Raw genomic sequence first — 27369 nt, 5'->3', positions numbered from 1 at the left:
TTTTCCAATACAAATATGTTTACCAACATGAAATGAATAAATGAAAAATGGGATTAAAAAAGAAAGAAACTAACTCGAATAGGAAAAAGGGGGCATACCTCTGTGTGTCCTATTCTTGTTGTCATCTCCACCAGAGAAAGTCATTCTTGTGTAAACCCCTCACCTTCCCACATCTTTTAGAATTAAAATGCCATAAATAACTAAATACAGGCTTTTAGAGGTCTGTGTCAACACATGGAGGAAAAAGAAAACATTGCAGTTTATCCCCCCTCAATGTAAACTAACAGTGCTGCTAATGTAGATTTTTTAAGTTTTTGTTTTAAAATCTATTTTGTTTAGGAATTCATGAAGAAAGTAGAAGAAAAGCGAGTGGACGTTAACTCAGCAGTAGCCATGGGAGAAGTCATCCTGGCTGTCTGCCACCCCGATTGCATCACAACCATCAAACACTGGATCACCATCATCCGAGCTCGCTTCGAGGAGGTGAGTCCCTGGTTCAGAGGAGGACCACACACGCCCAGTAAACTATTACTATAGTATAGTATTTTTCTCCTAGGTAAGGAATCTTTCACTCACTGTGAATATCTCAGCAAAAATTAAGTTAACATTTTAGTAAAGACTATTTTCTTGGTAATGTGTGGCAACCTGGAGTAGTAGTGTTGGCATAGTGCTATGTTAATAGTGACTTTCAGTGGACATGTTGTGTGTAGTGTCCCCTCCTTCCTGGGAAGTCCTGTGTTAATAGGATGTAGAGCTGACCCTGGAACAATGTGTGTTTCAACTGCACAGGGCCACTTATATGCGGTTATTGTTCAGTAAATACAGTCAGCCCTCCATATTGGTTGGGGTCCACATTCACAGCCAAACGTGGATAGAAAATATAGTATTCACGGGAAGCGAAGCCCATGTGTACAGAGGGCAGACTTTTGCAGGTTCCACAAAACCAATTACAGACCTTGAGTATGCATGGATTTTAGTATCCGCAGGTGGTACTGGGACCAGTTCCCTGTGGATACCAAGGAACAACTATACTAGATTTGCTTTCAAGAGAGCTGATATTTTATTCCAGCTCTTATCCCAGTTGTCACTGGGGTAATAGTGAAGTCTCTTGACTGTTTGGGTGCTCTCTCCTCTAAAAAGTCACTGGGTTCGCCGGGAGCAGTGGATCACGCCTATAATCCTAGAACTTTGGGAGGCTGAGGCAGGTGGATTACCTGAGCTCAGGAGTTCAAGACAAGCCTGGGCAACATGGTGAAACCCGTCTCTACAAAAATACAAAAAATTAGCCGGGCATGGTGGCACAAGTCTGTAATCCCAGTTACTTGGGAGGCTGAAGCAGGAGAATCACTTGAACCCAGGAGGCAGAGATTGCAGTGAGCCGAGTTTGTGCCACTGCACTCCAGTCTGGGTGACAGAGCAAGAGTCTGTCTCCAAAAAAATAAAAATAAAAAGTCATTGTGAAAATCAGATGAAAAAGGGCTTTGGAAACAAAGAGGTATGCTTGACTGAAAGAGACCATGGTTTCCTTCTTTTTCCACAGGTCCTGACATGGGCTAAGCAGCACCAGCAGCGTCTTGAAACGGCCTTGTCAGAACTGGTGGCTAATGCTGAGCTCCTGGAAGAACTTCTGGCGTGGATCCAGTGGGCTGAGACCACCCTCATTCAGCGGGATCAGGAGCCAATCCCGCAGAACATTGACCGAGTTAAAGCCCTTATCGCTGAGCATCAGGTGTCTTAACCTCACTGTGTGATCACTGGTGTTTTCCGTGTTGGGCATGGATACCATCTCTGTTGCCCTGTATATTTGTTTTTAAATTGCTGCTTAACACATTACCACAGACTTAGCATCTTAAAACAACACATACTTACTTACCTCATAGTTTCTGTGCTTCAGTCACCTGGGCATGAGTTGACTAGGTCCTCTTCCTGTAGTCTCCCCAGGCAGAAATCAGGGTGTCAGCCAGTACTATAATCTGATCTGGAGTTCAGGGTCCTCTTTTAGGCTCACTCAGGTTGTTGGCAGAATCCAGGTCCTGGTGGATGTAGGACTGAGGTCTCTAACTTTATTGCTGGCTCTCAGCTAGGAGTTACTCTTACCTCCTAGAGGCCCCTCAGGTCTTAACCACACAGCCAGCTGGAAAAACTCTCCAAGGTCCTATATGGAGTCTTGAAATGTAATGGAGAATGAAATGTAATTAAGAGAGTGAATATTCTATCATTTGCCCACACTCAAGGGAGGGGGATTACATAGAGTGTACATACAGGAGTGGGAATCTTGGGGGCCTTCTTAGAAGTCTGCCTGCCACAGCCTGTTTTTATTGACTATCATCTGAGCCAAGGGTCCACTGGTCCCCATTATACCTAGTTCAGAAAGCTCTCTCACATGAACCCAGTGATCAGTGAAGGTGCACATCAGACTAAACTGAATGGAGGAAAGCTCAGGTGAGCCATCTTCATAATATATCCTTAAGAGGCAAATACTGGCCGGGCGCGGTGGCTCAAGCCTGTAATCCCAGCACTTTGGGAGGCCGAGGCGGGTGGATCACGAGGTCAGGAGATCAAGACCATCCTGGCTAACATGGTGAGACCCCGTTTCTACTAAAAATACGAAAAAAAAAAACTAGCCGGGCGAGGTGGCGGTCGCCTGTAGTCCCAGCTACTCGGAGGCTGAGGCGGGAGAATGGCGTGAACCCGGGAGGTGGAGCTTGCAGTGAGCCGAGATCGCGCCACTGCACTCCAGCCTGGGCGACACAGCAAGACTCCATCTCAAAAAAAAAAAAAAAGAGGCAAATACTGTTTTTAACTATAATCATTTATACTGAATTCAAGTGTGAATCTTGATTAGTTATACTGTAGACTGTATGGTCTTTTTAGTTTATATAAACAATTACCCCTGCAAGTGAGAACTCACTATACAGATGGTCCCTGACTTACAGTCTTTCAACTTTATGATAGTTCAAAGGTTATACGTATTCAGTAGAAACCATACAATTCAAGGCCGGGTGCAGTGGCACACACCTGTAATCCCAGCACTTTGGGAGGCTGAGGGGGGCAGATCACTTGAGGTCAGGAGTTTGAGACCAGCCTAGCCAACATGGTGAAACTCTATCTCTACTAAAAATATAAAAATTAGTTGGGTGTGGTTGTGGTTGTGATTGCCTGTAATCCCAGCTACTCAAGCGGCTGAGGCAGGAGAATCACTTGAACCAGGGACGCAGAGGTTGCAGTGAGCTGAGATCGCACCACTGCACTCCAGCCTGGGTGACAGAGCAAGACTCCGTCTCAAAAACAAAACAAAATTAAAAATACACTTTGAGTACCCATACAACCATTCTTTCACTTTGATTACATGAGATAGTCAACACTTTATTATTAAAATAGGCTCTGTGTTAGATGATTTTGCCTAACTGTAGGCTAACATGTTTTGAGCATGTTTAAGGTAGGCCAGGCTAAGCTACGATGTTCCGTATTTTAGGTGTGTTATATTTTCAGCTTAACGATGGATTTGCCAGAATGTAACTTCGTCGTAAATCGAGGAGCACCTATCCTTCCTGTGGGATGTACCTTCTCTCTGAGAGATTATCTTCTTCCTATCCAGTTCCTCTCTTTCTCTTTTCCCCTCTCTCCTCTATGTCTTCAGTCTCTCCCTGTTTATTCTTTTCTCTAAAGCTTCCAGACATGTCCTTCCAACCCAGTGTTCCCCTCAAGTTACCACTGTGTTGCCTCCCTCCTTTTTCAGCTATGCTTCTTGTTCCCTGTCTCATCTCCATTTTTCCCATCACTCCCCAGGTCCCTGTGGTCTTGCTGACACTGTTCTGGTCACATTCTACTGGCTAAATCCAACAGAGGTTTTTCAGTCTTTATTTTGTTTGACATGTGACATAGCTGGCTCTTCATCCCTTCCCAAAACTTTCCTTTTGACTTCTGTGTCCTTTAATCTTTGTGTTTTCCTCTGATCTCTCTGACTGTTCCTTTTTAGTCTTTTTAGCTGGTTCCTCTTCCCTGCCTATGCATTAATGTTGTTCCCTGACGTCTCATTCGTGATGCTCTCACACTGCTGAGATTTATCTGGTCTAACAGCTTTAGCTATTACCTATAAAGCTTCTGCATCTTTTTCTTTTTTTTTTTTCTTTTTATTTTTGGTGGGTACCTAGGTATATATAGGGTATATGGGATATTTTGATACAAGCGCAAAATGTGTGATAGTCACATCACAGTAAATGGGGTATCTATCATCTCAACCATTTATCCTTTATGCTACAAACCAATTACACTCTTTTAGTTATTTTAAAATGTACAATTAAATTATTGTTGACTATAGTCATTCTATTGTGCTATCAAATACTAGATCTTATTCATTCTTTCTATTTTTTTGTACCCATTAACCATCCCCATGTCTCCCACCAAACTCACACTACCCTTCCCAGCCTGTGGTAGCCATCATTCTACTGTCTGTCTCCATCAGTTCCATTGTTTTAATTTTTTTTATTATGATAAGTTCTAGGGTACATGTGCACAACGTGCAGGTTTGTTACATATGTATACATGTGCCATGTTGGTGAGCTGCACCCATCAACTCATCATTGACACCAGGTATATCTCCTAATGCTATCCCTCCCCCCACCCCCTTCCCACAGTAGGACCCAGTGTGTGATGATCCCCTTCCTGTGTCCAAGTGATCTCATTGTTCAATTCCCACCTGTGAGTGAGAACATGCGGTGTTTGTTTTTCTGTTCTTGCGATAGTTTGCTGAGAATGATGGTTTCCAGCTGCATCCACGTCCCCACAAAGGACACGAACTCATCCTTTTTTATGGCTGCATAGTATTCCATGGTGTATATGTGCCACATTTTCTTAATCCAGTCTGTCACTGATGGACATTTGGGTTGATTCCAAGTCTTTGCTATTGTGAATAGTGCCACAATAAACATATGTGTGCATATGTCTTTATAGTAGCATGACTTATAATCCTTTGGGTATATCCCCAGTAATGGGATGGCTGGGTCAAATGGTATTTCTAGTTCTAGATCCTTGAGGAATTGCCACACTGTTTTCCACAGTGGTTGAACTAGTTTACACTCCCACCAACAGTGTAAAAGTGTTCCTATTTTTCCACATCCTCTCCAGCACCTGTTGTTTCCTGATTTTTTAATGATTGCCATTCTAACAATGTGAGATGGTATCTCATTGTGGTTTTGATTTGCATTTCTCTGATGGCCAGTGATGATGAGCATTTTTTCATGTGTCTGTTGGCTGTCTTTGCATTTTTTTCATCTCCAGCACCATCATCTCCTCAAGTCCAGACATACAGTAAACTAGAAGCCATTCTAAAATTCCACTTCATCTTTGCCTCCTTGCCTGACACTATTTGTCCATTCCAAATCTGCCTCCCCTTTCCTCATTTAGAAGGCTGTGATGTCTGGAGTTCCTTCTTTTCCTCTTCCCCCTACATCTAGCCACTCACCAGGGCTTGTCAGTCCCACTTTCAAAATATCTCTTGGATCCATCTTTCCAGCCCTGGCTCCAACCCTCACCATGTTTTGCCTCAGTTACTGTAATGGTTTCTTAACCTGTCTTCTTACTGCTAGGCACTCCCTATCCCACACTTCCCCCGACTCCCATATCACTCCACCTTTTACACTGAAGCCAGAGTGACAGCTGTAAAGCATAGGTCGGATCATATCTCTTACCTGGATCGAAATCTTTCAGCTGTCCCACATTGCTCTCAGAATAAATGGCCAACCCTTAGCCTGACACAGAAGCCTTTTGTGATCTGTCTCCTGCCTGCCTCTCCAACCCTGCTTCTTGCCATTCCTCTGATTGCATCCCCTGCCCAGCCAGTGAGTGGAGGGGTCCTGGTCACAGCACTGTCAGGCATCCCTGTCTCTGTTTAGGTTGCACCCTCTTCCAGGACTGCCTTCCTACCATTTGTTGACTATTTCTTCATTGCTCAGTGTGTCAGTCCATTTGCATTGCTCTAAAGGAATTCCTGAGACTGGGTAATTTATAAAGAAAACAGGTTTATTTTGGCTTACGGTTCTGCAGGCTGTACAGGAAGCATGGTGCCAATATCTGCTTCTGGTGAAGGCCTCAGGAAGCTTAGAATCATGGTGGAAGGCAAAGGGGAGCTAGTATGTTACATGGCAAGAGAGGGAAAGAGAGAAAGAGGAGGAGATAGCAGGCTCCTTTTAAACAGCCAGCTCTCATGTGAACTAACAGCAAGAACTCACGCATTACCATGGGGAGGGCACCAAGGCCATTCATGAGGAATTTGCCCCCATAACTCAATCACGTCCCATTAGACCCCACCTCCAACATTGGAAATCACATTTCAACACGAGATTTGGAGGGGACAAGTATCCAAACTACATAACATACCTCAGTAACTCAACTCAGGCACTGGCCTCCAGGCAGAGTTTCCTACCACCACAAGCCATCAAGTACCCATCCTAGCTCTTCTTTTGCCCCCATAGGAGTAAAAATACAATTTTTAACTCTTTTTCATATTTTTTGTGTTTAACAGACGTTTATGGAGGAGATGACTCGCAAACAGCCTGACGTGGACCGGGTCACCAAGACATACAAAAGGAAAAATATAGAGCCTACTCACGCGCCTTTCATAGAGAAATCCCGCAGCGGAGGCAGTATGTTTCCAGCCCCCTATGTTAGGATGCTTCATTCCTGCTAATTGAAGATGAGCACTTTCCAAATGCCTGTCAAAAAAAATTGTATTCCATTTTCAAAAACCGTGTTGGTTTTGAACCAAAATCTTTTGTTTTTGAAACTCACTTTTCTTACATTGACAGACAGTAGCTATACTCCATATTCTTGGATTGGTATGAAATTATGAGGTGGTTAAGCTTATTCTTTAACAGTGGCCTTTCCATTGTTTTGGTTATCAGCGCTAGCTGTTTACATTTGACTTGCACTAATTCAATCAGCAAAACAACTCCTACAGAATATGTTGCTTTTTTAGTTGAGTTAATGTGTCATCAGCTCACTAAGGTGGGACAGAATTGCTTGGAGATATGTAGGCGGCAGGTAAGTATGTGCTGGGAGGATCAATACTTTTGGAATTAGTACACCTCCGTATCTAAATATTGCCAAGTCCCGTATTTTTCTCAGTTACTGACTGGATATTATTTTAAAGATCTCCTAAGTTTATACATACAGCTATTTCTCTTTGTGTGCTAACCAGTTGTTCTAATCTTGTGTTTATTTTTCCTTTTAGGGAAATCCTTAAGTCAGCCAGCCCCTCCTCCCATGCCAATCCTTTCACAATCTGAAGCAAAAAACCCACGGATCAACCAGCTTTCTGCCCGCTGGCAGCAGGTGTGGCTCTTAGCACTGGAGCGGCAAAGGAAGCTGAACGACGCCTTAGATCGGCTGGAGGAGGTAATGCCCTGCTGAGTGGCCTTCCCTGAAACAAAGTGATTTTTTCAATCAAAACACAGCCCTTCTGAGGCTCTCTAAATGTGAACCGTGTGTCCTAACTGACTTCTTCACAAATAGAAACAGACCTATACCAAGCCAGTACCCATTCTTTGAGGTCCCTGAATGAGAAAAGACACATTTATAAGAAAACCATTCATGACAAAGTAGGCCAAAGCTTCTAGGTGTGGAAAGCAAGAAAACAGCCAGTCCATAGTGAGAGCCAGGACGTGATCTGCCTCAGCATCTTGCTGTGGTTGGGAATCAGGAACAGAACTTTGGAAATTTGTCTCCAGATATGTAGCAGAGCACAAAAATGACCCTTGTTGAGCCTTTCATGTAAAAACAGATGCTACACAATTATGAAATAGGAGTAATATTTAATGATTTTGTTATTTTATTAGTCTTCACTTGATCATGAAAAGCAACTCTATTTTGAAGTGTCATTACCCAGTAAAAAAAATATATAGTACTGTACTTCCTAGTTTCTAAAACAAGCCTCTAATATATTTTGTATTTTTTTATTTGTGCATATCAAAGCAGCTATGCCTGGAAGTGAGTGTTCTGTGTTTTATTTATTTTTTCCTTAGGTCAGTTGACTTTTAAGCTTATTGGGTTCTTGGTGCTTTTTTCCCCTCATTCCTTCTAACTTTGGAGTTTGAAAGACCAAGGGGAAACTGCTGCACTGTTTAAGTCATTTTGAGTGTATATCATTAACATAGACTTAAGTAGCTGAAAATTGTCTTGCCCACTGCATAGGCCTGCTGTTTTCCATCAAGGCCAAATATTTAACATGGAGGTCAGATGGGAAATTTGCTCTCTGGTGCCATTCCAAAGAAACATGTTTGGATACAACACTGGGTTCCCAATGCTTCCATCCAGAACTCGGATTTTCTCATTGAAATCTCAGAAGATAGTGGTAAACACGAGCCTCCTGATGTGAGCCCTATGTGTGATTATAATGCCTTTCAAAACAACATAACTGAGGAGTGCTAAGGATCTCCCTTCTGGGTTAGAATCCATTCCCTTGCATCTAAGAGAGTGATCCTTTGAAAAGCCCAAAGGGAAAGCAAGGCTGGCTTCACCCATTCTCATTCTATGTGCTCCATATTTTCCATGGTGGTTCAGTTATTGTTTCTCTTGCTATTCCATTATACCACAGCTCGTGTAAATAGTCATGGCTTTAAGTGAAGGAGCCGGATTGTGCCTTCACAAAAGAAGCAAACACATAGATTTCATTGTTGGTGCCCCCTGGAAGCATGGCTTTACTGAATGTCTGAAAGTTTGGTATGCTCTGGGCAACTTTTGAGGGCCCAAAAAATAAATCTTATTGACACTTCTGATTTCTGTGTAGTTGAAGGAATTTGCCAACTTTGACTTTGATGTCTGGAGGAAAAAGTATATGCGTTGGATGAATCACAAAAAGTCTCGAGTGATGGATTTCTTCCGGCGCATTGATAAGGACCAGGATGGGAAGATAACACGTCAGGAGTTTATCGATGGCATTTTAGCATCCAGTGAGTCTAGTCATCATTCCAAACATGGGTCACACCTGGATTCCTTGCGCTTTGTAGAAGCTGTGATATTCTAGCTAAACAATCTTTCTGAAGCTGGCCAGGAGCTATGGCTCACACCTGTAATTTCAGCACTTTGGGAGGCAGGTGGCACAGGCATGGTGGCACACTTGTGGTCCTAGCTACTTGGGAGGCTGAGGTGAATCACCTGAGCCTGGGGAGGTCAAGGCTGCAGTAAACTATAATCGTGCCATTGAAGTCCAGAGTGAGACTCTGTCTCCAAAAAAAAAAAGATAGTGGTTAACCAGAGGTTTTCAGCTGGGAAACAATATGATTCACACTTCACTTTGTGTAGCAGTTTGTCAAGAATCTAAGACAGTAGTCTAAACATAGGAAAACTTAATACTATTAATTCCAAACTGTCACTATTCTGAAATAATCTAAATATTCAATAATTGTGGGGTGGGTAAGTATATTCTTGAGTGGTAGGTGTGTGTGTGGTTGTAATATTATGTTTATGCTTTTTGGTATATCTGAAATGTGGAATATTACCTTTTTTCCATTGCATTTGGGGTAGGGGAGCCTGTAAGTGGATATGTATTACTTTTCAGGAAAAATCAAGACATAAATTTTTTACTCTTAAGTATTTATGGCCAGGAGTGGTGGCTCACACCTGTAATCCCAGCACTTTGGGAGGCCAAGACAGGTGGATCACTTGAGGTCGGGAGTTCAAGACCAGCCTGGCCAACATGGCAAAACCTCGTCTCTGCTAAAAACACACAAAAAATTAGCCGGGCCTGGTGGCAGGCACCTGTATTCCCAGCTCCTTGGGAAGCTGAGGCAGGAGAATCGCTTGAACCTGGGAGACGGAAGTTGCAGTGAGCTGAGATTGCACCACTGCACTCTGCCTGGGTGACACAGCGAGACCTTGTCTCAAAAAAAAAAAAAAAAAAAAAGATATTTCTCTAACTGCTAACCAAACAAGTAAGCCCTCTTTTAAGTTTCAAAATATGATTCCTTTCCTCCAGAGTTCCCCACCACCAAGTTAGAAATGACTGCTGTGGCTGACATTTTTGACCGAGATGGGGATGGTTACATTGATTATTATGAATTTGTGGCTGCTCTTCATCCCAACAAGGATGCGTATCGACCAACAACCGATGCAGATAAAATTGAAGATGAGGTAAGGGAAATAATTATATTTTGAGTATACTTCTGGCTATAGGTTTATAATATCCTGAATTTGGTTGGGTTCAATGATCATATTAGCCTTTGACTTGTCTGTTGGGAGATAATTATTTGGAGTTCTATTTTGAGATCTCTTTTTAGATAGCATTTCAAAGAGTCCCAGAGGATCTCTGACATCTGAGCTCTAGCTCAGGCTAGATAGATTACTCAAGTGAGTCATGTCTGTGTGGTGCTCTGAAGTTTACAGAGAATCTTTGCAGGGTACCATACTCATCCTGGTTCACTTGTCCTGTGTTTTGGGATAGACTCATCTTACTCCTGAGCATGCTACCTGGAAGCTAGGGAAATGGTCTACCAGTGTAGCATTTAAGGGTTATTTAAGGGTTGAAATGAACTGAGCATGGTGGCTTACATCTGTAGCCCCAGCACATTGGGAGGTCAACATGGGAGGATCACTGGAGGCCAGGAGTTCGAGACCAGCCTGGGCAACATAGTATGATTCTGTCTGTCCCCCCCCAAAAAAAAAATTAGCCAGGTGTAGTGGCAAGTGCTTATAGCCCCAGCTACTCAGGAGACAGGTGGAAGAATCACTTGAGCATGGGAGGTCAAAGATGCAGTGAGCTGTGATCATGCCACTACACTCCAGCCTGGGCAACAGAGCAAGACTTGTCTCAAAAAATAAAAATAAATGTTTAAAAGGGGGGTAAAATGTAATGTTTAAAATGGTATATACCTATCCTGCTTTCTGCCTTGTTAAAAACTACCACACTGGGCCAGGCGCAGTGGCTCACGCCTGTAATCCCAGCACTTTGGGAGGCCGAGGCGGGCGGATCACAAGGTCAGCAGATCGAGACCATCCTGACAAACATGGTGAAACCCTGCCTCTACTAAAAAATACAAAAAAAAATAGCCAGGCGTGGTGGCGGGCGCCTGTAGTCCCAGCTTCTAGGGAGGCTGAGGCAGGAGAATGGCATTAACTCGGGAGGCAGCGGAGCTTGCAGTGAGCAGAGATTGCGCCACTGCACTCCAGCCTGGGCGACAGAGCGAGACTCTGTCTCAAAAAAAAAAAAAAAAAAAAAAACTGCCACACTGAAACTACCAAATTGATTAGTGCCATCTGGAAATCCTAGCATCTGTTGATAACAGATCTTGGGAAGGGAGAGGTGCTGGAATAGGTCTTAGGAGTGGCCCTGGAACACACCAGGACTTCCAGGGAATCTCAGTCTCCTAGGGTGAAATTTAAAGCAGTTCATAATTTGCTTTATTAATAATTTGATTTTGATGCCAGCATATTAGCAATTTTCTCTGAAGGAATTTTGAAGCAGGAATAAAGAATGTGTTATATAGTCACTTGGGAATTTCTTTCATGCCTTTTCTTTCTCAGTGTCTCAATTAGTTCACTTAGGAAGAACATATACTAATTTGGAACAGATGATAAACGCATATGTCAGAAACCTGAAATACCTAAAAAGTAAATAATGAGCTGGGCGCAGTGGCTTGTGCCTGTAATCCCAGCACTTTGGGAGGCTGAGGCAGGCAGATCACCTGAGGTTCAAGGCCAGCCTGACCAACATGGAGAAACCATCTCTCTACTAAAAAAAATACAAAAAATTAGCTGGGCGTACCTATAATCCCAGCCACTCGGGAGGCTGAGGTAGGAGAATTGTTTGAACCCAGGAGGCGGAGGTTGCAGTGGTGCTGAGATCGCGCCATTGCCCTCCAGCCTGGGCAACAAGAGCGAAACTCCATCTCAAAAAGAAAAAAAAAAGTAAATATTGAATAGCCTCCCTGCTTATATGTAAAAATTTTTGTTTCTCTAAATAGGAAGTCTTACTGTACCCTTTACACTTTTCTTTTTGTTCACAACCAATAGGTTACAAGACAAGTGGCTCAGTGCAAATGTGCGAAAAGGTTTCAGGTGGAGCAGATCGGAGAGAATAAATACCGGGTAAGGAAGAGAAAAACCAATACTTTGTGGTGGTGGTTTCTCATATGTGGCTGATCCCACCTTTTCCTCCTGTTGCTTAGAGTCCCAGAGCCCATCAGACTTGAGATGTGGTCACTCTCTGACCTCATCTCTACAGATGCCAAGTGTCAGGTACCCTGTTCCATCTGAAAACTAGTCCATATCTACTTAGATAGTAGTAGTTTGTATTTGAGTTTTAAGATAGGAGATATTTCAGAGCTGTCACTTCACATCTGACAAAGTCTTTAGGGTGATGAAGGTACCTTTGGAAACAATTATATCTAATGACTGACCACTTACCCGCAAAGAGATGGTCATTGTGAGCCTGAGTGGCTCCCAGGCTAGAGAGGCCTGGGGAAACTGTGTTGAAGCCCCAACAGTTACTGTGCCTGCTCTGGGCTGGGCTGCAAATGGGGCCCAGGAGCGCTGAGGAGACATGAGGCTCAGTGGTCTTCTCTGGAAAGCCATGCTAGGTGTGGCGATAACTGACAGTGAACTATACTTGTGTTTTAGCTTCTTTTGGGACCAGGGTCAGGGACATAGAAGAATCTGAAACAGGTCTCCTAAAATATATCAACAGCTCATCAGGATTCTCTAAAGTCCTAAGAAAAATCTCTAATTGGCAAAGAGGATTTAGATTGCACTAAGAAACACAGGAAGATCCATGTTTCATTAGTATATCCTAAATGTCCTCAAAGTACATCACATCCACCCCATGCTACAGTTTCCTGAGGAGCACTGGGTGAATCTGCCTTAAATATAACCTAGGGCATTTAGTTAATAAAGCTCCAGGTGATCTTATGCCTGCTTGTTGGGTTTTGTTTTCTTGTTTTTTGTTTTTAATTATTAGAGAAATGAATTAACAAGAACAACATAGAGTGGAGAGTTAGTTCATAGTTTATAAAACCACATCCCTGGCCAGGCATGGTGGCTCACACCTGTAATCCCAGAACTTTGGGAGGTAGGGGCGAGTGAGCAGATCACTTGAGGTCAGGAATTCGAGACCAGCCTGGCCAACATGGTGAAACACCGTCTCCACTAATAACACAAAAATTAGCTCGGCTTGGTAGTGCACGCCTGTAATCCCAACTACTAAGGAGGCTGAGGCAGGAGAATTGCTCGAACGCCGGGGTTGGAGGTTGCAGTGAGCCGCGATCACGCCACTGCACTCCAGCCTGGGCAACAGAGCGAGACACTCAAAAAAAAAAAATTAAAATTAAAACCACATCCCTATGGCAGGAGCTTGGTAAGAATATGTTCGGTGTGTGTCACTTTGCCAGAAGAATGTAATGATATGATTTTCATTCCTTAGTGTTAATTTGACAAAATGTTCTCTTTTTTTTCTCCCTCCTTTTCCTCCATCCTTTACTCTTACTGTCTATAGTTCTTCCTCGGCAATCAGGTACAGTGTGCCTTGCAATGTTCTCCTTCTCAATGGATATGGTCTGTGTAGCTAATGCTGCCTGTTCTTCGCTATGGGGAGAGGATGTACTCTGAAGCATGCCTGGGTCACACCTGGTTGTCTTACCAAGTGGAGAAACTGCTGATGAGGCCAGCATTGCAAAGCTATCTTAGCAGCAAAAGAATATAAGTATAATTTTTTTATAAAGGAGATGAAGTGGAGGAAACTGAAGCTATGGTATCAATCCATTCCACTTCTAAAAAGAGAATGGTTTTGTACTTCTGTGTTTAGAAGTCAGATTACCAAACAGCACAGTTCTTGTTTATGTTAGAATCTTTTGACAGTTAATAAATTTTGTAATGTATGGTAAGTCAATTCCCGAAAAACTTCAGTACTGTTTAAATATATTTTTAATATTTCTAGTTACTTATATTGTATTTTATAATTACAAGGTACCTGAGAAGTGTAGTGTGGAGATCATAATTGGCCGTGGCCTGAAGTATGCTGATAATGGCCAGCCATCTAAGATTTAATGGGACCAAATTAGACTTGCAAAAAAGATTGGATGCTTTGACTCCACTTGGTAACTCTAACCTTTCAGATCTTTTTGAGTGCTGTGGGGTCCTGTGTCCTCCAATGTGGAAGGAAGTTGCATGAGTAAAATCTGTCTCTCTGATATGAAATTATAAACCCTACGAGTTGATTTGAGGCCCTCAAACATCCCAGGCCTTGCAAGTCACTATAGAAATGTTCTAGGCAAGTGAGAAGAATAGGGGATAAGAGAAAAAAACTAAAGATGAGGACGAACTGACTTTAAAAAAAAAATCATTGCTTGAGAGTGTCCAATATGCCTATATGCTGGTGACTGTGTGTGAATGCTAGGGTGCCTTTGAAGAGGGTGCCGACACCCTCTTCTAGTGCCCCATTGACCTGGGGAGGGTCAGATGAGTTCTAATGTTGGGAACGGAATTATGAAGTTCATTTTATACACAGGCACCTGAGGCCTCAAAGATCACATGCCTACTCTCACACAGCTAATGTCAGCCACTGCAAGAACTCAAGTCCCTGTAAGGGGTTTTCCTTTTGAAAGGTGGAAACAACAGTTACTGACCCTTAGGACTCTTATTCTGAGTTCTTTGCCTCACTGACAACCCTGTCCTACCAGGTGTGCACAGGTTTCCATTTTTAGAGCTGCCGTGATCCCTCCCACCACTCGTGACTCTGGCCTCAACTTCCCCAGCTATAGTGGCTGCTGGCTTGGTCAAACCTCCTTTCCCTCATAGCTTACCAGAAACAAGTTAGAATCTTTCAAAGAGAGCTTTAGTGAGAAATTAAGTTGGGGGGGACATGAAATAAATGGAGTGATAAATTATAGTACACAGTATTCCAAGAATAAAGTACTCCCAGGCTTCCTTCCTGATTCACCCTGGGGCACAGGCGCATACTCCCTGCCTCTCACCCATCCAGAGAAAACCCTTTGCAGTGGTTCAGGCCAGCACTGCTCTTGGGTGGAATCCTCCATGTCTCAGAACTTCCCACAGGGCTTCCCATTTTCACTTGTGGGGCCCAATTTCTGGGAGGGGGGCTCTCACAGAGTCTGGTGGGGGGGCAACTTCCTTCCCAAGACAGGACGTGTATTCTCTTCAAGTCTGGGATCAGTGCTGCTGCTACCACACAGTGGTTTTGCTGTAGTCACTTTGTATAAACATGTTTAAATTATATCAGATGAGAGGTGTGGGACTACTTTTATTTTCAAAGTAAAGGGCTGGGAGGGAGGATACGATATTTTTCAATCGCCTTGCGCATGCAAATAGTGCATTTGAGTCAGAGCAGCTAAGGAATATAGAGAATTACCACAAATATATTAATTTTGAGGGAGGAAGTCTATATGACCTCAGATATCCTTTCTTGCATTTTCAGTTTTTCTGCCTTGTTTTAAAGTTAGAGTTGTCCTTTATAACATTGAAAATCCTACCACCTCCATACCTGAGGAACCCCTGAATTAAATAATTTTAGGAATTCCATTTCTCCAACCAAATGTTTGTTTGTTTTGGAAACTCTGCATACTTCTCTTTTGTTGCTCCTTACTTCATTTTGGAAAGAGGATAATTTATGCCATGAGAAACTCCAAATGTTTAGAGTTGGGAAGTAGGAATGTTTGGGCAAGAAAAAAGGGAAAACATAAATAATCAGAAATGCTTGTTTTAGCATCTAAAATGGTTATTGGATACTGTTTATAATCATCGTGGGAGCTGCAATTTTTCATTGCTTCAACTCAATTTTAGTATAAATATGACCTAATCATTTGTTCAGCTGAAGAAACTTTTCTGCTGGTGACATTGCAATTAGCAAATACTTCGGGTTTATTTCTGAAAACCTGATGCAGAAAATCAAATTTTCTTCTAAGCTTGTAATAATGATGCTTTGCAAAGGTTTCCTTAAGGCTTGAAATAGTATTTGCTATTTTCCATTTAGCTTTAAAGCATACTGTATTCAGAAGTTGACATCCACCATCTTTCTTTTAGGAAAACAAATTAGCATACCAAGATTATGAATTTTTAATTGGGCAGAATCTCCTTTAAAAAAATCAAATGACCTAACACTTTGTCTGCCTTCCTACCTCTCCTTTTGGTGCAGAGGCAATGGTGTGACCATTAAAAGTTAATTTTATCCCAATAGAAAGTATATTGGCTGGGTGCAGTGTCTCATACCTGTAATCCCAGCCCTTTGGGAGGCTGAGGCTGGCAAATCACAAGGTTAGGAGTTCGAGACCGGCCTGACAAACATGGTGAAACTCTGTCTCTACTAATAATATAAAAATTAGCTGGGCGTGGTGGCACACGCCTAATAAACCCAGCTACTTGGGAGGCTGAGGCAGGAGAGTCGCTTGAATCTGGGAGGCAGAGGTTGCAGTAAGCCGAGATCACGCCATTGTACTCCAGCCTGGGCAACAAGAGTGAAACTCTGTCTCACAAAGAAAAAAGTATATCAAGACACCAGTCTTCAGGTTGATATTTCTGCTTTTCTATTTTTAAAATCCTTTTGTGAAATATATAAAAATGCAAAATTGTGAGAGTTAAAAATTCTCCCGTAACTATCAAATTGTCATTCCTGTCTGAATACAGTCTGCTTTGGGAGAAAAATACAGATCTGCTTTAAGACATATATATTAATTAAATTTCCTTTTGATTCTACAGTTTGGGGATTCTCAGCAGTTGCGGCTGGTCCGTATTCTGCGCAGCACCGTGATGGTCCGTGTTGGTGGAGGATGGATGGCCTTGGATGAATTTTTAGTGAAAAATGATCCTTGCCGAGGTAAGGAACCATTCCGAGCATGAATTACATGTTAGCTATGCCCCCAGCAGTGATCTTTTATTACAGGAAGCACTGATGGTGGGGTCTGTCTGTTTTTATTTTGTTAAGCTGCCCAGATGTCATCCCACTAGCACAGATTAGAACTCAGGGGTGCCAGCATAGGCCAGGGAGAAAAAGCTGAAGAGGTTGATGCCGTTTGGGGAGGTAGGTCTAGAGGAATGCAGTAATGAGAATTAAGAATGTATTGGTGTTACTTGAATGTTTCAGTTTGGGGTATTAAATTAACACTATCCTAGAAAGGAGCCTGGTGAAGCCCTTTAGGTTCCCTCTTAGTGCCTCAGATCCCTTTGCCTGTAATTCCTGTGACTGACACTCAGGGAGGGTGTTAGGCCCTTCTCATCCAGGGAAGAACTGGTGAGCCCCCTAGACCAGGAGGGAGGATGAAGACACCTACGTGTAAGCCCATTCACTTGTAAGGCAGGTGGCCACCTAAGCAAGACCATGGGTTGTCTTTCTATTAAATGTGAAAAGGCTGGCCCACCAGCCCAGAAGCATAAGGAAACTGTCAATTTAATGAGTGGTGGCACCTGCAGCTAGGGGGTGTGTGGGAACTGCAACAGGGAAGAGATGACCAATTCCAATTGCTAAATCCTCTTCAGCTGTGTCCTTGCCTTTTTCCTGTTAGCAGAGCTGCATGTGGGTGCACAGGAGGCTCCCCCACTGTCTGCCAATTTGTCTTTCTTGACTAGTTTCTGCGTTTCCTGCCCTGTCTCTGTTTCTTTGTGTTTACATATTTTTTATTCTAGTTCACCATCCTGGGAGTAAAATAAAGCGCTCTGATTCCAGCTCTTCGATTTCCAGTCAGTCTCCCATAGGTTGGCTTTTAAGCTTTGTCCCTCTTCCTCAAACCCTAGCCCATTGAGAATGGCTTTGCTTCTTAAACTGTAACATCTCTTGGTTCTGTGTATCTGCTGCATTCATGAATGCTTGAAATGGCCAAACCATAGCTTTTCTAACTACTCAAGTTGATGGCGCATAAAATACTGTTGAGACTGTCCATGGAATTTGTTTTGAGTTTCTATTTAACAAATACTTGTATAGTTTTATGTGCCACAGACTGTTACAAGTACTTTACAAGTAACACATTTATGCCTCATATGAGGTGTAGATGCTTTTATCTGTGTTTTACAGAATAGGAAATTGAGGCATAGAAAATATAAATATTTTGCCCAAAGACAACAACTAGTAAATGGCAGAGATGAGATTCAAATTCAGGGCAATCAGAGTCTAGAGTATGTGCCCCTAGCCAGCATGTTATATGTTTCAGAGACTGACACACCTTTGTGTGTGTTTATTATTGGATCAGCCTGCATAATTATTAAGGTTTATTTATAAACCTAGCAGAAATGTTTACTGTACAGTACATAACTTCTTTGGAAATGATTTATAGTCATATTCTGAAGCATTGAGTGAGGACAGAGCTAAACACAGCAGTTTTCACATGAATTCAGATGTGCCCATAAGTAGTTCCTCTTATTTTAACTCATTCTGTGTTTACTACAGTAAACCAGAGTAAAAGTTCAGCAGTAATAATTTTCATTAGATGTTCCTATTTAAAAAAAAATTGGGGCCAGGTACAGTGGAATCCCAGTAGGTTGGGAGCCTGAGGCAGGAGGATTGCTGGAGCTCAGGAGTTCAAGACCAACCTGGGCAACATAGTGAAACCCCGTCTCCAAAAAAAAATTTTTTTAATTAGCTAAGCATGGTGGTACACACCTGTGTAGTCCTAGCTACTCTGGAGGCTGAGGTGGGAGTATTGCTTGAGCCTAGGAATTCAAAGCTACAGTGAGCCATGATCGTGCCACTGCACTCCAGCCTGGGCAACAGGGCAAGACTGTCTACAAAAAATTAACTTTGAAAACACTTTCTGATAAAAACTTGAAAGTATTTAGTTTTAGAATTTAAAAGTCGTCTTTTATTGCTTTAATGAGAAACAATATATGCCATTTTAACTTTAACTCAGTAAAACAACTTTATTCCTTTTCAAATCTATGAATAAGGTCCATTTTTCCTGTCATGTATGATGGGACTAAATAAAAGATATATTGCATGTGGCATTTTGGAATCCTTGATTGCCGTTTCTTTGCTGCCTGCTCTGTTTGTGATAACATCATGCTGCTGGCCCAGGAGAACACTGCTTGCTTTGTCCTTATCTTAGTATCTGAAATTTGGAATCTCAAGGAAATTGGGGAGGGCCATCTAGAAGCTATTTTCTATGAAAGCTAGTCACCTTTTTTAGCATCCCTTGGAGCAAACAAGGTAAGACTTTCCTATGTCTCTCCAGGAGTGCTCTCTTGGAACTCAGTAATCGTCTCAATCCATTGACTGTGGAGAGAACTCTACAGAAGTTTTAAATTTCATAACTTTATCAGCGATGGGCAGGATGTGCTATAAAAAATGGTGCTAGGCGATGAACACCTAAGGACTAGGATGGATTATAATAAGGTAGAAGGGTGTGAAAGTTGAGAAGAGAACAAAGTTATTTGAAAAACTGTATTGGAAGTTCTATAAGGATTAATATGACTTCTGGAAACACTGCTTACAGTAGGTTTTGTACTCATTGATGTTGCATATTTCCTTGGGTCTCTGGACCACAGAGAATGCTATACTGAGGACAGTACAAGGTGCGTGACAAGGTTCTTAACACCAGTGTGCACTATCATTTCTTACCTCCCTTTACACAGCTATTTTAAAAGGTAGAACGTATCTCAAACTGCATATTGCTTTAGTCATGTGTAAAAAAATGAAAATATTTTGCTAGCTAGATTTGCCAATCTCCTGCTACTGTGAAAATCAGATATTTCAGTTTCTGAATTTATCCATGGCGCAGGAAATCATGATGTTTTGCATGGAGAGAAAACCAGTGCTCCTGCCTAGATAATAGGTATACCTGTACCTAAGGTACTGTGTATGTTTTTGATCATTAGACATATTAGCTCCCCCAGATAAGTGAAGATCTAAGAAATTTCATTTATGAAGATTTAAAAGACACATTTTGGCATAGAACTGATTTTTTTCAGATTGTTATACAAATAACATAAAATTTACCCCCCTAACCATTTTTAAGTACAAGACTGAGTACCTTTGTGTCGTACTACCGTCATCACCATCCACCCACAGAAGTCTCTTCGTCCTGTAAAACGGAAACCCAATAGCCGTTAAACAATAGGTTAGAACTGAATTGTAACATGCCCGCATCAGCCAATATCAGGTGGCCAGCATAACTCCCTTAGCAAAGACAGCCTCTTTGGTGGTTGATGAACTGAACTTGAGGTGGCTGCCATCATGGTCTGGTTCTGCAGGTTCAATGGTAGATCTTTTCTCCAGTGAAAAGAATGGTGAGGGGGAAAATCCTATCACAGTAGTCAACCAAGTACTAGGTATCTTCTCTTTCTTTTTAACTTTATAATACCCAATGTTAGGAAAATATTTGAATCAATGTAAACATTAAAAGTGCCTTTACTGCTAAATTCAAGTGCTAGTACATAAATTTTGCTTAATTAGAATTTGGTGTTTCCTTCTAGTTTGAGAAAAATGTTTACTTTTTACTTTTGGGATTGCCCCAGAAATCAGTTTTCACAGCTTCCATTTATTGTTTGTTGTCGCCTTCTCCCATCCCAGCCTTTTCTAGCTTATCAAAGTATTAATTGCCCTCTTAACACCTTTTTTAATTCTTAAAATTGGCCGCTTTTAAGTTTATTTCTGAAGAAATAGCTTTCATTTCTTCCAAGTGGTGTATATAAAATGTTCCTTACCAAGAATCGTTTCATTGCCTTGCATCTTCAAATATTTTCTTTTAAAATGCAAACATCTTGGCCGGGTGCGGTGGCTCACGCCTGTAGTCCCAGCACTTTGGGAGGCCGAGACGGGTGGATCACAAGGTCAGGAGATCGAGACCATCTGGCTAACACAGTGAAACCCCGTCTCTACTAAAATACAAAAAATATTAGCCAGGCGTGGTGGCGGGCGCCTGTAGTCCCAGCTACTCGGGAGGCTGAGGCAGGAGAATGGTGTGAACCCGGTAGGTGGAGCTTGCAGTGAGCCAAGATAGCGCCACTGCACTCCAGCCTGGGCGACAGAGCAAGACTCCGTCTCAAAACAAAAACAAAAATAAAATGCAAATATCCATGTGAGTTATAGCATATTAAGCTAATATTAGCTAGGCATGGCTTAGCATAAATTAATTATTCTTTGGTCTCTTGACCGAGATGAGAGCACCAGAACTATGGGAATTTTACTCTTGTGAGCTTAAGAGCATAAGGACCAAGAAGATGGAAATTACAGAGAGAGGAAGGAAAATAAAAGGGAGAAGACAAGACTCTAAAACCCCAATTTAAGTAAGCCATTATTTTTTTTTTTCACTTGAATTTAGAACTTACTTTTTTTTTTTTTTTGGAGACAGAGTCTTGCTGTGTCACCCAGGCTGGAGTGCAGTGGCACAGTCTCGGCTTACTGCAAGCTCCGCCTCCCAGGTTCATGCCATTCTGCTGCCTCAGCCTCCCCAGCACTGGGACTACAGGCGCCCACTGCCACACCCGGCTAGTTTTTTTGTATTTTTAGTAGAGACGGGGTTTCACCGTGTTAGCCAGGATGATCTGGATCTGACCTCGTGATCCACCGGCCTCGGCCTCCCAAAGTGCTGGGATTACAGGCGTGAGCCGCTGCAACTGGCAAGTTTAGACCTTCTAAATGAGGCATCATGGAAGCGTGCAGGAGCTAGCTAACCACTGTTTACAGTCTCAGATTACCTTAATGCCTATATTGCGTGCCTTTGGCATGGCTGTAGTAACCTGGAAGGATGACGACAGGGAATTGTTCACACATCTTTGCATCTCTAGCCAGTGAAATACTATACCAAGAGGTGACCATTGACTAGAGATTTCCCTGTGAAAACAGGGACTGTCTCGTTATGTTTGTTTGTTTCGTTATGATGTGTAAGCGTACCCTAAGAAGATGACAAACTGTATTTTCCCAGCATCCTGCATGCACCCAGCTAGGAAAGCAAGTGAGACACCCTTTGGGCCCTCAGCAGTCATTTAATGAGGCGTTACAATGTACCTACCTCATGATAGCCTCTGGGGCTAACAGGGTCATGACATAGGAGATCAGCATAGGATCCTGTGATAGAATTAAACAGATTCTCAGATCACAAAATGCACAGGTTAAATGTGTTGCCGTTAACATGGGATAATCTTCCTTCTTGTACTATCTTTCTTATGGAAAGCTATTCTATCTGCTCTTTTAAATTGCTTTAACAGTCTATATGTAGTAGATGTTGGCAGTCACAAATTTAACCTTGTGGTTTCAGTCATGAAAACTCATGGATTTGCATTTGTGGCTGGTGTGCAAGAGAGCTGGTCACACAGCAAGAGGGTGAGCCTCACTGGCCACTGACTCCTCACTTTAACACAGCTTGGTGCTTCTGTTCTTCATCCCCATGAAATAATGAGCACTTCTTAATGGAAGCACTTCTTAGTGAGTTCATGAAGGTTGCGAGATCTGTTCCTTGAAACTGTTGAGAGACTATTGTTTTCAGAGGCTATTTCAGAGAAACAGAGGCTACTCTGTTTCACGGATACTTACTAAAACCCTAAATGCAAGCCTGGCACTGGGATCCAAAGGTAAATTAAGATGATGGTCCCTGCCTGCAGAAGCTCTCAGCCTAGTGCAGGGAACAAACATGTGAATACATGCCCTTCTATTTGGTAAAAAGAGTGGTTGAGAGAGCAAGAGAGGAAGAGATGACTGCCCATTAGGATGGAGAAGGTATCAGGAAAAGGACGTATTGGGCTCACACATATAATCCCAACACTTTGGGAGGCCTAGTGGGGAGGATCACTTCAGGCCAAAAATTTAAGACCAGCCTGGGCAACATAGCAAGACCCCATCTCTGTTTTAAAAATAAATATAGGCTGGGTGCAGCAGCTCATTCCTATAATCCCAGCACTTTGGGAGACCGAGGTGGGCGGATCATGAGGTCAGGAGTTCGAGACCAGCCAGGCCAATATAGTGAAACCCAGTCTCTACTAAAAATACAAAAAAACTCGCCGGGCATGGTATCATGAGCCTGTTGTCCCAGCTACTTGGGAGGCTGAGGCAGGAGAATTGCTTGAATCCAGTAGGTAGAGGTTGCAGTGAGCCGAGACTATGCCACTGCACTCTATCCTAGGCAATAGAGGGAGACTCTGTCTCAAAAAATAATAATAATAAATATATGGCCAGGCACGGTAGCTCACACCTGTAATCCTAGCACTCTGGGAGGCTGAGCCGGGCAGATCACCCGAGGTCAGGAGTTCAAGACCAGCCTGGCCCACATGGTGAAACCCTGTCTGTACTAAAAATACAAAAATTAATTGGGCCTGGTGGTGTACATATGTAACCCCAGCTACTCGAGAGGCTGAGGCAGGAGAATCGCTTGAACCAAGGAGGCAGAGGTTGTGGTGAGCTGAGATTGTGCCACTGCACTCTAGCCTGGGCGACAACAAGACTCCATCTCAAAAAATAACTAAATAAAAGGCAGGGTGCGGTGGCTCAAGCCTGTAATCCCAGCACTTTGGGAGGCCGAGATGGGCGGATCACGAGGTCAGGAGAGCGAGACCATCCTGGCTAACACGGTGAAACCCCGTCTCTACTAAAAAATAAGACAAAAAACTAGCCGGGCGAGGTGGCTGGCGCCTGTAGTCCCAGCTACTCGGGAGGCTGAGGCAGGAGAATGGCATGAACCCGAGAGAAGGAGCTTGCAGTGAGCTGAGATCCGGCCACTGCACTCCAGCCTGGGTGACAGAGCAAGACTCCGTCTCAAAAATAAATAAATAAATAAAAATAAATTGTGTGTGTGTGTGTGTCAGTGTATGTGTGTATATAGTGCACTCCGGTCTGAGTGACAGAGTGAGACCCTATCTCAAGAAAAAAGGTTTTGAAAAAGGAAAAGGAGGTGTTGCTTCAGCTACATCTTAAAGGAGGTAACACTTGACCAGATAGGAAAAGGGATCTGGACGTTCTCAGTACAGAAACCCCATGTTCATATGAACAGAAGTGTCAGCAGCTGAAAAAGTAAGAGGACAAGTAGTCCCATGGAACTGCAGCCAAGTGTACAAGGTTAGCGACCAGGTAAGACTCTGGACAGGGGTCAGCATCGGGCCAGGTGATGGATGCCAGACCACTGGGTCCTGGGTACTTGCCACATTGTGCCTTCCTAGTCCCCAAGATGTGGTCCTCAAAAAAAATGAAAAGTCATGGTCAAATGCATTTGGGAGATGCTGAGTTAAAGCTCTCCCAAGCAGGGAAATACAGAGGACCAAACCCCTTTTGTAGGAAAACCCTAGAAAACCTCACTTGGTGAATTCTGCTATAAGCAGTGAAACACTATGGAAGGATTCTGAACTGTTAACAGATTTTCATTTAGAAATTTATTCTGCAAAATACAAAAATTAGCCAGGCAAGGTGGCACATGCCTATAGTCCCAGCTACTTGAGAGGCTGAGGTCGGGGGATCGCTTGAGCCTGGGAGGTGGAGGCTACAGTGAGCCATGTTTGCGTCACTGCACTCCAGCCTGAGTGACGAAGTGAGACCCTATCTCAAAAAAAAAAAAAGAAAAAGAAAAAGAAAAAGAAGAAAATGCATTCTGCAGAATGAGAGAATGAGTGAGGGCTGGGTGGGTGGTGAGATGAGAAACAAGGAGGCCAGTGGGAAGGCTGCTACAGATACCCAGTGGGGAGGGGGCGCTCCATGACACACCTGAGTGCAAGGGGGCGTGCACAGGCTCAGGGATTCAAGAGGCATTCAAGGTAGAATCAATAGACTGAACTGTCCTCGGGAGGGAGGGACCTACGTTGGTGCCAGGGTTTTGGTTCCCAGCTCTGGTCATGTCTTATCAGCCATTGGATATAACTTCTGGCATCCAGCGGGAAGGCCTGCCCTGCTAATACATTTGGAGTTGGGTGTGACTGTATGGTGGCACTGAAGCCTCAGTGGGTGAGCTCATCAGCAGGTGGAGTCTAAGAGGGAGAACGGGACTCTGGACAGATCCAGAGGGCACCCATGTTTTAGAAGTGGGCAGGGAGGAGAGGTCAGCAAGGGAGCAGGGGTCCTTGAAGCCAGGGGAGGCCAGGGTTTCAAAACCAAGAGAGCAGTGTGTAGTAACCCTCCACGTGCAAGTTACAACAGCGGAGAGATGTTTTTACCTAACAAATTGTCAGATTTTTTTCCTGTATGCACTCATGCTCATAGCACAATAATTGGCCAGAATGAAGTAAATTTAATATACTCATATTATTTTGGAGAATGTACACTAGTATAACATTTTGGAATCAGCTGGCATCTGTCAACCTTGACACATGGTTGACATTTATCAGTTGATGTTTTACCTAAGGTAAAACATCATGTAATTTCTCCCCAGAAAATCTACATGTAGAAATTTATCCTAGGCTGGGCGCAGTGGCTCACGCCTGTAATCCCAGCACTTTGGGAGGCCAAGGTAGGCAGATCACGAGGTCAGGAGATCGAGACCATCCTGGCTAACATGGTGAAACCCCGTCTCTACTAAAAATACGAAAAATTAGCCAAGCGTGGTGGCGGGCACCTATAGTCCCAGCTACCCAGGAGGCTGAGGCAGGAGAATCGCTTGAACCCAGAAGGCAGAGGTTACAGTGAGCCAAGATTAGGCCACTGCACTCCAGCCTGGGCAGCAGACCAAGACTCTGTCTCAAAAAAGAAAAAAGAAATTTATTCTAAGGAAATATAGTGGATACATGCAAAATGTTTTATAAATTGTCATAGCATTGGCTACAATGTTTAAAATATTTAAACAAAAATGCAATATTGGACTGGTTAAATTCACATCCATATGATGAAATAATACATAGCAGCTAGTTAAAATTTTGCATGAGACATGTAAGGCATGGAGGAAAGTTTCTGGGGTGGCTCAATGCCTGTAATCCTAGCACTTTGGGAGGCTGAGGCGGGTGGATCACCTGAGGTCAGGTCAGTGTTTTTGAAACCCTGTCCTCCCCTGGCTTCAAGGACGCCTGCTCCCTTGCTGACAACTCCTCCCTGCGCACTTCTAAAACATGCATGTCCACTGGGTCTGTCCACAGTCCTGTTCTCCCTCTTAGATATATATACACACACACATATACACACATATACACACACGTATGCACTTAGTATACATATATACATACACTTAGTATGTGTGTATACACACACACACACACACACATAGATGTGCAAAGGAGGAAGACACACCAACATTATAACAGTGATGTCCCTTGGGTTGTGAGATTAAGTGACTTTTGTTGTCATTTTGGTTTTTGAGACAGCGTCTTTCTCACCCAGGTTAGAGTGCAGTGGCGTGATCACAGCTCACTGCAGCCTTGATTTCCCAGGCCCAAGCAATCCTCCCACCTCAGCCTCCAGAGTAGCTGGGTCTACAGGCACATGCCACCATGCCTAGCTAATTTGTTAATTTTTTGCAGAGTTGGAGTTCCACCATGTTGCCCAGGCTGGTCTCCAACCTGGGCTCGAGCACTCTGCCTGAGCCTCCCAAAAGTGCTGGGATTACAGGCATGAGCCATTAAGCAATTTTCATTGCCCTCCTGAGATAGAGGTTGTCAGTGACCTTTGCCAGAGCAATTTCTGTGAGTGGTGGGGATGGAAGCGTGAGTGGTCTGAGGGGAGGAGTGGAGACAGCGAGTGTAGGTGGTGATGCAGAGAGCTAGGCTGGGAATGGCTTGGGGGTCGGAGGACAAAGAGGACAAGTCAAGTGGAAGATATGAGTTGTAGGTCCACCTCTACTGCCACTTTGCTTGACCTCAGCCTCTGTGAGTACTTCAGTTTCTCTGTAACATAGGGATGCTAATTACAGTCAGGTGCATTATTGCACATTCTGTGAACTGTGCAGTGCATAGGGAACATATCACTGTTATGGTATTAGAGAATGCCCTTCCTAAAACATTTAAAATGTCACTTCCTTCAACTGCAATGCAATTTCAAAGTTTTCCTTTTATATCTTTTTTTTTTTTTTTTTCTGGCAGCATTTGCTCAGAAGTGAACTTTTTTTTTTTTTTTTTTTTTTTTTTTTTTTTTTTTTTTTTTTTGAGATGGTGTCTCACTCTGTCACCCAGACTGGAGTGCAGTGGCGTGATTTCGGCTCATTGTAACCTCTGCCTCCTGGGTTCAAGTGATTCTTCTGCCTCAGCCTCCTGAGTAGCTTGGACTATAGGCATGCACCACCATGCCCAGCTAATTTTTGTATTTTTAGTAAAGACAGGGTTTTGCCATGTTGGCCAAGCTGGTCTCGAACTCCTGGCCTCAAGTGATCTACCCGTCTTGGCCTCCCAAAGTGCTGGGATTACAGACATGAGCCACTTTGCCCGGCCAAGGGTCACGTATAGTGGAGACTTGAGGAGGAAGGACACACTGGATCATGGAAGGAAACAGTTTAGCATTTCAGGGACCATTAAGTCATAGATCATCCAGACAACAGGGTTCTT

General features: G+C 43.2%; 1 protein-coding gene across 18 annotated transcripts in view; it reads left to right on the top strand.

Annotated features, from left to right (window-relative positions):
• MACF1 (microtubule actin crosslinking factor 1) overlaps window positions 1-27369 on the top strand; it is a 404957-nt gene that overhangs the window by 369195 nt on the left and 8393 nt on the right. For 12 of the 18 annotated variants that reach the window (XM_073007449.1, XM_073007456.1, XM_073007455.1 and 9 more), the window contains 9 exons: window positions 340-483; window positions 1541-1729; window positions 6524-6644; window positions 7232-7395; window positions 8786-8948; window positions 9974-10128; window positions 12007-12081; window positions 13484-13501; window positions 16699-16816. In XM_073007449.1, coding sequence (XP_072863550.1) covers window positions 340-483; window positions 1541-1729; window positions 6524-6644; window positions 7232-7395; window positions 8786-8948; window positions 9974-10128; window positions 12007-12081; window positions 13484-13501; window positions 16699-16816 — 1147 coding nt within the window. The remainder of the gene's footprint in view (window positions 1-339; window positions 484-1540; window positions 1730-6523; window positions 6645-7231; window positions 7396-8785; window positions 8949-9973; window positions 10129-12006; window positions 12082-13483; window positions 13502-16698; window positions 16817-27369) is intronic. The other 6 variants (XM_073007458.1, XM_073007460.1, XM_073007459.1 and 3 more) reach the window with 1 other exon arrangement.

This window comes from Chlorocebus sabaeus, chromosome 20 (assembly GCF_047675955.1).
Source record: "Chlorocebus sabaeus isolate Y175 chromosome 20, mChlSab1.0.hap1, whole genome shotgun sequence".
In the NCBI taxonomy this organism is placed as follows: domain Eukaryota; kingdom Metazoa; phylum Chordata; class Mammalia; order Primates; family Cercopithecidae; genus Chlorocebus; species Chlorocebus sabaeus.
This window is presented reverse-complemented; position numbering and strand designations above follow the sequence as displayed.